Source organism: Haliotis asinina, chromosome 2 (genome assembly GCF_037392515.1).
Source record: "Haliotis asinina isolate JCU_RB_2024 chromosome 2, JCU_Hal_asi_v2, whole genome shotgun sequence".
Classification (NCBI taxonomy): domain Eukaryota; kingdom Metazoa; phylum Mollusca; class Gastropoda; order Lepetellida; family Haliotidae; genus Haliotis; species Haliotis asinina.
The window spans coordinates 36,665,828-36,679,473 of record NC_090281.1 but is presented as its reverse complement, the minus strand read 5'-3'; the positions used below and the strand labels follow the sequence as shown (position 1 = coordinate 36,679,473).

The 13,646-nt window shown below is 42.7% G+C and overlaps 1 protein-coding gene across 1 annotated transcript; it reads right to left on the bottom strand.

Moving 5' to 3' along the window:
• Positions 1 to 352: 352 nt before the first annotated feature.
• LOC137272518 (uncharacterized) lies at positions 353 to 13,646 on the bottom strand. The gene is made up of 10 exons (XM_067804907.1): positions 13,497 to 13,646; positions 10,152 to 10,341; positions 7,636 to 7,765; positions 6,219 to 6,317; positions 5,179 to 5,367; positions 4,866 to 5,023; positions 4,010 to 4,253; positions 2,423 to 2,519; positions 1,514 to 1,796; positions 353 to 684 (listed from the first exon to the last, which is right to left on the bottom strand). The coding sequence occupies exons 1-10, from the start codon at positions 13,508 to 13,510 to the stop codon at positions 385 to 387; spliced, it is 1,704 nt and encodes a 567-aa protein (XP_067661008.1). The 5' UTR covers positions 13,511 to 13,646; the 3' UTR covers positions 353 to 384.

The following is a 13,646-nucleotide window of genomic DNA, read 5'->3' as shown; positions in this document are numbered from 1 at the left end:
TTAAAATTTTGGCAGCCATCTTGTATGTTCGGTTTGTTGATGGGATTTTCTCCACAAAGATAACAATTATTTGAAATAGGTGCGTATGTCATCATTTAAAGAATCCCTTTATATTTTACAATAGTTTATTTATTTTACAATATATTTTTTTCCAAGTAAAAACTGTTCCGAAGCCAGATCATTACCATTTGCTGTGATATCAGATTCATCAATAATAATCATGTGCGCACATAAGGGACTGGGAAATAGCTTAGTCCTGGAGTAGCGCCTCGCAAGGTTTACAGGCCCCATTAATGAACCCTGACAAGACGAAAGCTTGATACACGATTCCATTCCACAACAAACCAGTTCATTGCCTGCATGACAGCTGCGGAATGCTTTAATTCAGAGAGTTATTTTGTACAGCAGCACTGCCAGGAGAATACTGAAATAAGTTCCAGCTCTGTGACTCCCTGATCCGGACATGGGGTACTTCCAGGGGTCCGTGTGGGGCTTGTCCTTGCACTCACAGGACTCCATGGCAGAGAAGAACTTGACGACGTCCGGGCCTAACCCGAAGATGCGCATAGTGTCTCCAGTATAATCTGCCATACGGCCTCTGAAGCAAGGATGCTCCCGTACTTCCGCTATGGCTGCGGGACATTCCGCACGACAGCCCCCGTAAGGATTGCAGTTGTCAAGGACCTTAAAATAAATATAACAAATAAATAAACACTTCAGAATACGATCACTTTTTAAAATGGCTGATATGTAACTTAGTGAAGTTGTTTTGCAACATACTCGTGTATTGGATATTTCTGCCCATGTTAGGAATCGAACCCAGGTCAATGGCGTGACAAACAAACGCTTTAAGCATAAGGTTACCTCACCGCACCTCCGTTTTATTTACATCAATAATGTTTATAACAATTAGTACAACTGAAACGCCTTAATAATCATGTTCATCATGTCTTATTTCCACCAGGGGGCAGTACGGCAGCCTAGTGCTTAAGGCGTTCGCTTGTCACACCCAAGAACCGGGTTTGGTCGATCGGCTTAAGCTTTATAGGGCAAACAGCTTATTATTCGGTTTGACCTTTCTGGTTGGTTTGTGACGCCATAAACGATGCTTGACGCCACATGCTTTGTGCAACGTCCTGAGTGAGTTTAGTTTTACGCCGCACTCAGCAATATTCCAGCTACATGGCGGTGGTCTGTAAATAATCGAATCTAAACCAGACAATATAGTGATCAGCAGCATGAGCATCGATCTACGAAACTGGAACACGATGGCATGTCAACCAAGTCAGCCTGATCAGCCACCCCGTTTAGCGCCTCTTACGGCAAGCATGATTATCTAGACCGGATCATCAGAGTGATTGGCATTATGTAAATGTTGACTTTAATATACTCTGTCAGAGTTGGGTATTCTGGGCTTCAACCGTGGAGTGGTATATAACCGGTATTAGTCATGGCAAGGGGACACTTGCAATACTCTCGAACGAAATGTTAAACTTTAATATACTTCACCCACCTTTGAAAACAAACGGTTACGTATCGGATCCGACTGGTTAAAGATCATCAACACATCGCAGCCTTTAATTGAAGTTCCGTCAAAATCGCACAGCTCCAGTTCGTCCCAAGTCACGCACGAGGGCTGTTCCATTGCTTCCGCGGGGTAGAAGGTGAATATACCAAAACACATCTCATCGAATGTGCCTTCACCATACTGGGCAGTAGTGGTTCTCGACGTAGATCGGAACACACAGGTTGTGTCCAGGGTGTCCCCAGGTTTCAGTTCAATGGGGGGATTGTATCTGGGTGGGAACACATACTGTAAACTCCCCTCGATCGCATCCGGAACGTTTACTGTTATCTCAACATTCATGGATTATTCACGTCCGAGTGTTTATTGTTATCTGAACGTTTATGTATTATGAAAATCCGAACGTTTAGTGTTATGTTTACATTCAGACATTATTCAGGTGACGTTACCTTAAGCATAGAATTGTTTTTGTGATGCAAGAATGTATAAACATGTACTAGAATATGGCCTTCACTTACAAAGTACATTTTGTTACACTCCGAATTAATCTGAATGATTTCTTTGGGAAGAAAATTGTGGGCATTAGAGAGGTTTTGTCGTCACAATATTGCTTGTAGTTATCTGATTTTCTGTAAACGTGAATGAGTTGTATCAAACGATGGCTTCAAGAAAGCGAGTGTTTTGAATATTAAGGCAAGGTGCTGTTTACTTTTAAACACTGATTCTGAAATTGTTTGAACGGTTAAACGGAAAAGTGCTTTGAATGTCATAAACATTTTGCCTCTAAAGACACTTCACATAACCGTGAAATCCAGTATTCGGTATCAATATATTTTGGAATACTGGGCAAGTTTTACAGGGTGTTTTACACTGAAATGGAATTAAAGATATACTTACGTATAAACCTTTGGGTTATCGTAACTGTAAATTTCATCCGGAGTCAAGTCTCGCAGCTTCTCGCCATTGCGAAAGAGTTCCACATTCTGTTGGTATCCTGAAAATACAATTTGTCATAAATCTGAGTAACCAGTAATACATTATATCATATTTGTTTGCCTTTATTATTTGGTTTAAGTAAGACTGATGATTTTCTTCATTCTATTTTTCACGAATAAAAGATTGATACATACTTGATGTTTATTCCGAACAATGGTTTTGAGAATCATATTAGTAAACTAGCACACATAAAATTCCTAATGCTTTCGTTGTAGATAATAGATTATTTTCCTGCAAACAGATTATTTTCATGTAAACTAGTGAAGTAATACAGAAGTATAGATTTGAGAAAGGACAAACGTTTACGTTTCAAATAACATTTCCTAATACACGAAAATCTGTTTTGACCAATTACTGAGCAGTACGGTAACGACATCCACTGTGATATAGTGGATAGAGTGTCTGCCCCGGGAGAGGTAGGTGGCTGGTTCGATTCCATACGGCGTGGATCCAAAAACGTTGAGGATGTTATTTGTTGTTGTTTTGCCTGTTGTTCCCCAGTAAGATTAAAGGACTGTTCGACCAGGAGTCAACACGCTGTCTCTAACACCGGGATTAGGCCGGACTATCCCTTACACGCATACTCACTTATTTACAAAGGTATATGCATATAAGTCCAATTAACTTGAATTCAATGTCAATGCCCACCCCAATTAACTGTTTATAACATTTTTACCCTCCAGATTAAGTTTTCTAAAAACAGCTTATTATTTGGGCGGACCTTTCTGGTTGGTTTGTGACGCCATAAACGATGCTTGACGCCACATACTTTGTTCAACGTCCTGAGTGAGTTTAGTTTTACGCCGCACTCAGCTAACTGCCCCCTGACTATCTGCCCCCCGTCCATTGTGCCCCCTGAACAACTGCCCCCTCCCCCCCCAGGAAAATTGCCCCCTAAGACAAGTGCCCCCCCCCCCCCTCCTTTATAACAACACGCCAACAAATACATGTAATTGATAGCTGTATAAACCAGACAATATATCAGATTCAGAGTCTTCAGATTCAATCCAGCATACAGACTAGCCATCCCAACATCTGGACATTTATTGGAATCTTGCAAAAAGAACAGGGACTGAATGAAGTACAGATGATCCAGATGGTGACTGGCCAGGAACCGCCCCCCAAACGAGAAACCTACCGTGACAGTGCCAACAGACTTGCACGTGTTGTTGGGGTATATGACTCCATGCACATTTGGGGATTTTTAAGAGCCATATCCCACAATCTGTCCGGGGGGCATAATGGATGGGGGGCAGATAGTCAGGGGGCAGTTGTCCGGGGGACAGTTAGCCTGATACCCACGAAAGTGATCAGGTGGTCAGGCTTGTTGCGTAGACTGATTTTCATGCTGTTGCCTACTGGATTGTCTGGTTCAGACTCGCCGTTTTACAGACCGCCGCCACATGGCTGGAATATTGCTGACTGCGGTGTAAAACCAAACTCACTGACTATATCCTCGCGAGCTGTACAATGACATTTAATTCCTACCCAGATAGTGCATATGGTTCCAGCCTGTCATAAGGTATACTGGTTGAGACATGATCATCCGGGTACATTCAGGGGAACAAGTAGACTTCTTGACCACTCTGGACATGCCAGGTGGGATCACCAGGTGCGTCTCGCCGGTCAAGAAGTATGCTGCGTTGTAGCGTCTCAGTTGCTTAGTAACAAACAGGGTTAGGCCAGAACTGTCAATGTAGTCTGTCCTCCTTCGTGGATTCGTCCAGTGGAACTGTAAAACAATGCTAAGCTATTTGATTCAGTTGGGAACATAGAACTTGTGAAGATCCGCGTTAAAATTCGTCTTCAACAACCCAAGCCTGTCGTAATAGGCGATGAGATGGGGTTGTCTGGCTAGCTGACTTGATTGTCATCGTATCTGAGTAGATCAGTGCTGATGCTATTGATCGCTGGGTTTGCCTGGTCCAGACAATAATATTGTGCAGCCGCCATACAGCTGGAATATTGCTGAGTGCGGCGTTAATCAACAAGCAAGCAAACAAGTAGATCAGGATGCAAAGCGAACCTAGAGTTAAGACTCGATTGCTTACGTAGCTGGGATGTTGTTGATGTTACCACTAAGCAAAACGTCAAAACTAGACGTCTCGGGACATAAAATCACAGTTACGAGTTAGGTCCCTTAGCTCTAACAGGATCCAGTAGGAGAGGGATTCGCTTAAATCATATCGGCAGAATTTCAGCCGTTTGACGGCAAAAAGCATTATATACATGGAAATAACTAGGAAACATTTCACTAACGTATCAATATTTGCAGAAATATTGATAATGCATGAACATTAAAATATGGCTACAGGCATCGTGAATGATGTCAAATACAACTCACCTGCATGCTGATTCGAGTGATGCCAGCCAGCTTGCCAATTCTGAAGCCTGCCTCCGGATATACACATTCTCCCGGCATTCCTAGCGTCCAGACTTGCAGGGTCTTTTGACAACCCGCCGCTGCCATATTGCACACTTCAGGCCTGTTTAATGGAGTACCTGAATGCACAAAACCTCAGCATTACACTGTATCTACGGTACATGGAGAAGTATTCTGTGGGGCCTAGATTTCCGACGCTCTCTCAGAGCTAAGACAGCTAAGTTAATGTCAACGTATGGCACTTCCGAACACTTTTGTGAGTCATGACTCTTACTTGTAGCATCACATCCGGTGATGACGATGTGGTGCATGACGTTGGAGTTGTCGATGAAGGGTTTGCTGCCGATCAGATGGTACTCAGCATCTTCTTCAAGCATGTCAAGTTCGAACGTGAAGCACATGTACGTTGTCTCCTCAGGTGGGACACTGGTTGGGGGGAACCGCAGCGTTATGTTCATCACATCTGTTCAATAGAAACATCTTTAGAAACTGCTACCTCATTCATGCGGGCAGTGTCCACTTTAATATAAAACGAAGAGGAAGTTAATGTCACTGGATCAGTGGAAGCATGGAATAAATTAAGTGTTTTAACTGGCCTATTATGAAAATAGGTTAGGGGGCGTTATGGCTTAGAAGGTCAGGCCGGCCGGGTTCGATTACCGACGTGGATACAATGTATCAAGCGAGTAGTTCTGGTGCCCTTGTCGTGATATAGAGGGAATATATCTAAGAGTGACATTAAACAGTCTGCTATGCCGAGAAAAAATACATCATGATGAAAGAACCGGATGGTCTTTAAAATTTATTTTTCGTAAATTATTGGACAGACAATTCCCAAATATCGGAATTCTGTCATGAAGTACTGTGTGAAGCACCGGAAGTAAATGTCATGCTTGTACGGAAAAATAGTTGGGAAGGTAGACTAACATCTAGTCTATGAAATGATATTATTTTTTTTGAATTCCTGTCTGAAGTTTTAAATCAAAATATAGTACAGTAAAAAGGAAAACAGAGGCTTTAGTCATTTGCGGAAACTGTGGAATTTAAGACATGTCACTCATTCTAGACTTGCATGGGCTACACTAGGAATATCTGTTTCAGGGTCTGTATGACAGAATAATAGAAAGGTGACTGAGCCATACAGTTATTACACGCACGCTTCAGCAGCGACGTCAAACGAAATGACTGAACAACGATATAAACGATATTCTTCAGAGTCATTTAGAAGCTGGTGTAGTAACACTAGACAAATCGATACACCTCTTTGTTCATCCAGTCACGCGGCGTTGTGTGACCAGAAAGGCTGTCACGTACCCTGAGTGTTGACACCGTCGCATACGAACTCTCCTGTTTCACACGTGACGTCCTGGTTGGCTTGTCGGCATTGTTCGCTGCCCCATGGGTCACAGACACCTAAAATAAATGACAGGCAAGTTACGTATAAGTTTATTTTCGGCGTTTATCAAACATTGCACTAATAGTGAAGATCAGAGTACGAAATGGTCTTCAGCAACCACTGAAAGTCGAAAGAAGCGACTAACGGGATCGAGTGGTTATCCTCGCTGACTTGGTTGACACCTGTCATGTTATCTTATCCCAGTGGCGTAGAATCGATATTTACAGACAGCGGTCATATAACTGAAATATTGGGGTAGCATATACTAAAATAGCGGTTTCAGGGCATGTAGGTGCACCACGCCTAGTATGCTCCATACAGCCACCTCGGCTCCCACAGCCACGAAAAAGTTTGTGCAAATCTAGTCCGGGAAGACAAAGAGTGTCTCTACAAATTGCTGAAAGGGCACTCCAATTAGAGATACTTCAGGTGTATGGATATGAAAAAAAATACCAAGAACCAAGCTATTGCGCGAAGGCTGTGTCGAGACCTGATCAGGTCGTTTGTTCCGGAATGTGAAGAGGAAATAACATATATTGAAATAATTTATTGAAGAAAATATGTCATCATGTTATGACGGCACTGTACATTCTTGAAGGAATATATAACTATTCAAAATACGTAATTGAATGTATTGGTTTTGCACGTTATTGGATATGTAAACCACGGTGGATGAATATTAAAATGGTATGTTTAGAATCACATTTTCTCACGAAAGTACAGCTGCTGGTGCTGTTATGGTTGAGTCAAATCCGGGATTCGAGCCCACACTCTCAGACTGAGGCATCTAATTGCCAGTACATTAAGTCGGCGATCTAACCCACTGGGCCACTGCAGCTTTCACTTCACAACATATCCAAAACCGCAGTTGTGCCCCTTGTCGTGCCAGGCATTAAAACTCTTGGGTTCGATCCCAAAGTCGAGGTATATCATCGAAACAGTGTCACTGGTGAGTTTCAGCAGAAGATAAACGTTGGTTGTATTCCTTATACAGGCATCCTTTTCACAGATTTAAACATGTTTATTACATTATTAAACACGTGGCTGGAGCCCCAGTCAGTTACGTGTGTTATAATTATAAAGTGTTGACATATAATGGCAATATTGATGACTTCAGCGTTCAACAAAGCCAACCAATGTGTGGTAAGGGAATTCATTGAATGACGATTTGTCTTCACTGAAGTTCATGTACTCACACATAGGAGGGACTTTTAAAGTGCAACCTTTCACCACTGCCGGGAAAGGCTCACGTCACAACCGAATCTGAATCTCTAACAGTTTAATAAAAAAAATTACTGTGTTTCAAACGCCACTGAATGCCTTAGTATACGGTACCTGGATGGCTGACACCGTCTGATTCTTCTGGGAAGGTGCCCTTCCTCCACACGCAGTTGGGATCACCTAGCTCTTGACCGTTGGTCATCCCATCTCCGTCCGAGTCCAGACGGCACAATTCCTCAGTCCACTGGTCAGTAGAGAATGGTTAATTAAGGTGACAATATACAACGATGACTCGCGGAGCAAAGACTTCTAACGTAGAAAAGAAAGAGTAAGTGAGGAGTTTACGTTTACGCCGCAGTACTCCAGCTATATGGCGACGGTCTGTAAATAAGTCTGGTGTTGACGATTGACTTGCTGTACTCCTTACATGTCACATATGTTCCATAGGACTCATGTCAGATCAATTGGTTGTTATATAACGCGGCAATAGTTTGTCTAGCGGTCTCTAAATCGAGTCTGGACCCGACAATCCAGTGATCATCAGCATCAGCATCGATCTAACACCAAGTCAGCGAGCCAGACCACCCGATCCTGTCAGTCGCCTCCGGGACAAACATGGGTTAGTGATGGCCAATATTATAACCCGGACCTTCACGGGTTCGCAGAAAAGAAACTCCAGATACAAAATTTACCAGTGTAGCAAAAGCACCATAAAACCATACTCACTCACCAGCATACTCTACGAAAATAGTGTTGTTTGTGTTTCTGTTGTCGCTATTGAGTTGATATGTTGTTATATTATGATGTTCCCTGGTACTGTGGCAATTTTAATCAAGCGGGGAAAAGCCACTCAATGTCAGAATGGAGTTTTAGCGGCCATCTTGGACCAAATAGGACCAAAAAGTCAGGCACGCCTTCAAAATGTGTTTCATCATGATATCCCCCACCACTTTGCGAAGTTTCATGCTTTAATCCGGTTGGTATCATCTTTTACCCTTAGCCATCTGACTACCTGGGGAGTCCATATAATGAATATGGGCAGCAAGACAAGGCTTAAATTGATCAGTTATTCACACATTTCATATCTGATATAGATTTTATTGCATTTAAATTATTTCTCTATAAATTGTGCAATAGAGATTCTGATGGCTACTTAAACCAACATACAGTCACATTCAGATCCATATAATATATATAAAATGGAATCCTCGGCGATCCATGCTTGTCGTTAGCGGCAACTAACGGGATGATGATCAGGCTCGCTGAGTTTCTTGGCACAAGTCATTAAATCCCAATTTCGTAGATCGACGTGCATGTTGTTTATCGCTAGATTGTCTGTCCAGATTTGATTATTAACAAACATCCCCAATATAGCTAGAATATTGCTGAGTGTGGCGTTCAACAACTATCAACCAATTCATCTCTGGACATGAACCCCATGGAACGTGTGTGACAGACACGCGAAAAGGCAAATAAACTCTTGAGCAAAAGAAAGTAAACACTTTTTGTCTTTATATTTTTGCAAAGTTGTTCAACTTGAAGTAAATTCTTTCCAGGCCGGAACGGTTCGCCCTCACACTGAATAATCATGCGCCCAAACGCAGCATGATGGCTGTATGGAAGCCTGTGAATTTGCGAAATATGGCAAAATGTGCATCTCGGAGATTTTGCAAAATTCTTGTCGAGAACAGGTATAAAATGGCAGCGAATCGGTGACCATAGATCTCAGCTGATAGAAAACCACCGAAATTATGCCAGCGCTAGACTGACAGAGAGATAGAGGGCGATACGGGTATGAGACAGATGGGTGCCAACAACCGCCATATTGCAAGGACCCAGAACTATACACGAGATACCATCATCGCTGTTACAGCGTTACAGGCAGACTTGCAACACCCAGGACAAACCACGATACGTGAGACTACGTGTGGCGACCACACAGGAAGACCATGAGTACCATCGGCGCGCTCGTTATCTGCGCAAGCGCATCATCACTGCACCAGAAACGGCGCCAACGGTTCTGGGACATATCATCAGTCGACGTACCGTGCTACGAGGTCTTCATGCAGCAGGTATCAGAGCTCGACGTCCTTTTGCGTGAAGTGGCACAGACCCAGGAACAGTGTCTTCGTAGGTTACAGAGGACAAGGATTGTACGTCGCAGGCTGGTACGAAACTGGCATCGAGAATTTTTTACAGACGTAAGTCGATTCACCATACTCCATAATGATGGCCAGGTGCGCGTATACCGTCACAGGGTGGAAAGACTAGCGCCGGACTGGGTCCAAAAAGTGCATCCTTTTGGCGACATCGATGAGGCGGCGAGTCGGGGTGTGCATTGCTACTAGAAGTGGTACCACTCGTTACTAAAGGGTGTGAATGTGTGACATTCCATGACTGACTCTTGTTGTATCTGTGAAGTGTGATGTTCCTACTCCTCTGTCCATTATATGACACGTGCTATTCATCTGTGATGATCTTCTCCTAGAAACTGTTGGTACATTGTCCCCAACTCTGGCTTCATTAAATGTAGTACAACTATAACTTAAAAACATTGCTTTGATTTGATCGATCATTAATAAGGGTGTCCACTTTCTTTTGCCACTACTTTAGTAAATTCATGGACTTACACTGTGATATTGAGCGAAGTCCCGTCCAAATGGGTTCTTTGGTCCGCCCCCGAGAGGGTTGTCGTGCCCGACTCCCCACCATAAGTAGTTGGGTTTACAAGGGTGGGGGACGCGATCACCGTTCGGGATCTCGTCCTGGTAGAAGCGGTAGGCGGATGTTGTCGCCACCAGCAGGAGAATGGGTAGAACGCTGACGTAGAGAGAGGATCATCAATTATAACATCATTGAAACCGAAAATACAAACAAAAGATACAAATGACAGAAATGTCTACTAATACTACATAACGAGATACAAATCACCCTTGACTCACTATTTACAGAAAATTCCTTTCTCGTCTAAATGCGGGCGACAAAACTATTGAGTCATTTTGTAGTGCTGATAGCTATGGCCAAATAACGTTAACGAAGAACGTCAGTTTCCAGATTCTGACAGACAGAATCACATAAGTATCAATACCCTCAGTACAGTATCTGCTGTAATATCCGACATTTGTGTAATGCAAACACATACCAGACCTCCCTCCTCATTGAATTAAAGTTTGAATTTGACGTTGCAAACTTGTGTTCTGTTCTTGATGGGGGACTCTTCCTAATGAAATGAGATTTTGTACTGAAATATCTCTGGCGCGCTGTGCGAAGCCTAATGTCCCATACATGCTCTATGGAGTCGCGATCTGGATGGACCGTAAGGGCCTCTTGACCTCAGAAGACACAAACAGCACGCGCACAAAGTGACCTACGTCCGACCAGTGAACGCTTCCCCATGACCTGACGATCCCGACCGATTTTAGTGGATTTTGAACCATCCCGTTGGACAGACGACGAAGTGTTTCTAAGAACTTCTGTATCGTCATTTGGAGTCGTCAATGTCAACCTGAACGCTGACAACCCCTAAAGTCATCTGTAAGCTGATGTTTTCTGGCCAATCGATTGATAATGGATGACAACCAGCATCACTTGCAATAGGGCCGGAGAGACGGTCACGGTACTTTGCATAACCTAGATACTTCCGGTGACAAACAACGGCTCATACCTTTTCGAATGGTTTTTTGGCTGTCAGTTGACAGTTAGGAACAGATGCCTCTGACAGGAATAACAAACGATTAAATTATAACAATCTCCAAATTCACCAACGATTCAGACTGTCAACAATCGTTGCACGTCAAACATGGCTGTGCACTTGGTCCGGTTCCGTAAAAACATATTTGGCGGCTGCACTATTTCAAACCAGAACTGGTTCATGAATATACGTTTGTCACCGGAAATCTGGTACTGGAAGTATTCTGGGTCCCGTCTCACAAAGCTGACACGCGCAAAGGGAGCCGGGAACCAGTCTTCCGGGTACCGGAAGTAGCCGTCACTTACAGGTCCTATAACAGCAGTCCGCATAGCAAGACCTTGCTATCTTGATCAGTTTTAAGTTGAGGATCAACGAAACCGTTTGATTTTCTAAGTTATCGAGCTCTATTTGAAACTTGAAATTTGTTTACACGCACGTATTGCACGTGATGTTCAATTTATGATCGTGTACGCGCATATCTAAACTCAATTCATGATGCACCGGAAGAGTCAGCATAATCATACAGACAGACAGACAAAATCATGAAATGAAAATGTATGTATGAGTTAAGAGTGATTGGAGCTGCGATACTTTTTCCCATGTGCATATACACCTGATTCATATTACCAACAGGTTAACACTGCCAGGTCATGTAAATTACTTCATTCATGACATGCCGAGTGTTTAAGTAGCCTTGGGATTAAAGCCTTAGCCAGTCACTAATAAAGACTTCTTTTCCAAAAATGAGTACAATGTCTGTAGCCCATTTCTGGTGTCCCCGCAATAATATTGCTTGGTCTTGGTTTGTTAAACCCGCCTTTGTGTATATACTGTTTATAGAAACTGCGCATGGTTACCCTCCTTGGTTGCAAGTACATCAACTCTAAGCAGAAAGAAGGCTCACATTTCACTTTACACAAAAGGGCAAGAAAACCTGTTTTAGGGAGATCAGAAGTTCAGTTCATTCTGTGCTATATATTACATGTGTGCACTCGCTCTTTTCAAGGCTGGGAAATCATATGATGTTTTTTGTCAAATGAACAAACACACGGAATGGCTATTACACTGTAGGTTATTCATTTGTTTCTATCCCGTGGTTTACAGATGGGACTGGAGGGGTTACATTTAGCATAATAATTCCATCAAAAACAAATACAAATCTTATTCATAGTGTATATTTATCATATACCCACGCTCAAAATTAGTACACCCACCCACCCAATCCCCACGTGTATGGGATAAATGCAGTAATGCCCTCGGGAAATGTTAACCCCCATTACGTGAACCTGTGATTGTTCTGTCAAACAAATATACAAATTAACATGAACATGCATGCAGTACACTCTTCAAAATTAGAAACGCATAAGAAGTGAGAACCTTGACCTTATATATGCATGAAACATTTACACAGAGATGCAATTTAGTATTACTGAACAAAGTTATTCTCATACACGTTAAATGGTGCTGTAGGCAAACGTAGACGCCTGTACCATCATTCAGCAGCTTTTTGTTAGACACTTGGAAATGTACAAAAAAAAACAACTTATCAGTAGAATGCACCTGCAAGGTGAGACAATCGTATGCAGTGACGACTGTTAAAGAAACTGGACAATGCCTAAAGAGAGTGCTGCCAATGGAATTATTACCCCAGGACGTTTTGGAGCTGAAGAGTTCTCAGTCGGCAGTTACACGTTAATTTCAACGAATATCTCGAATCCCTTAATTCAAGCTGAGATCGTCTTTGTTCATATTTTTATCATTCAGTTATTTTCACTGTTGAGGTCCTTCATAATTTAAAGATCAATGTTTCGCCATGGCTTTACAGATCTGATTCTGACAAAGCAATATTCAAGCTATATGGCGGCGGTCTGTAAATAACAGAGTCTGGACCGGTGTGTTGAAATGGGGCGTACATGTGGGATGTCGTTGGGGGTCAGAAACAAGGCACATCGACAGGCCTTTTTAATCTCCAGTGATGGGAGGAATGTCGGTCTAGTGGTATTTGCACGACTTTAAGTGGCGAAAACCAGTAAGCTCACAGTGAAAATTACAGATTACAATGTGAAGTGAAACAGTCACGGTGGCATCAAATCTAATATTTAGGAGTTCTTGAGCTTATGCTCACTGATTAAAGACTGATTCAATATATGCCGAACCTTTACGTTTATAACACGAGCGGTATATTCCACATAACACACCTCTCTCTCTCTCTCTTTCTCTCTCTCTCTCTCTTTCTCTCTCTCTTTCTCTCTCTCTCTCTCACCAATGTAGAAAAAATACTTACCCGGAGTAAAACATGTCACTGTGATATACTAAACCTTGACGGGACTGCGCTCGCCGGTACCCTTACTCGCGTTATTGACAAGGTTCAGCGTGGGCAAACACTCTCCTTTACAGTGAGAACACGGTAGGAATGACGAGTTGAAATCAGACT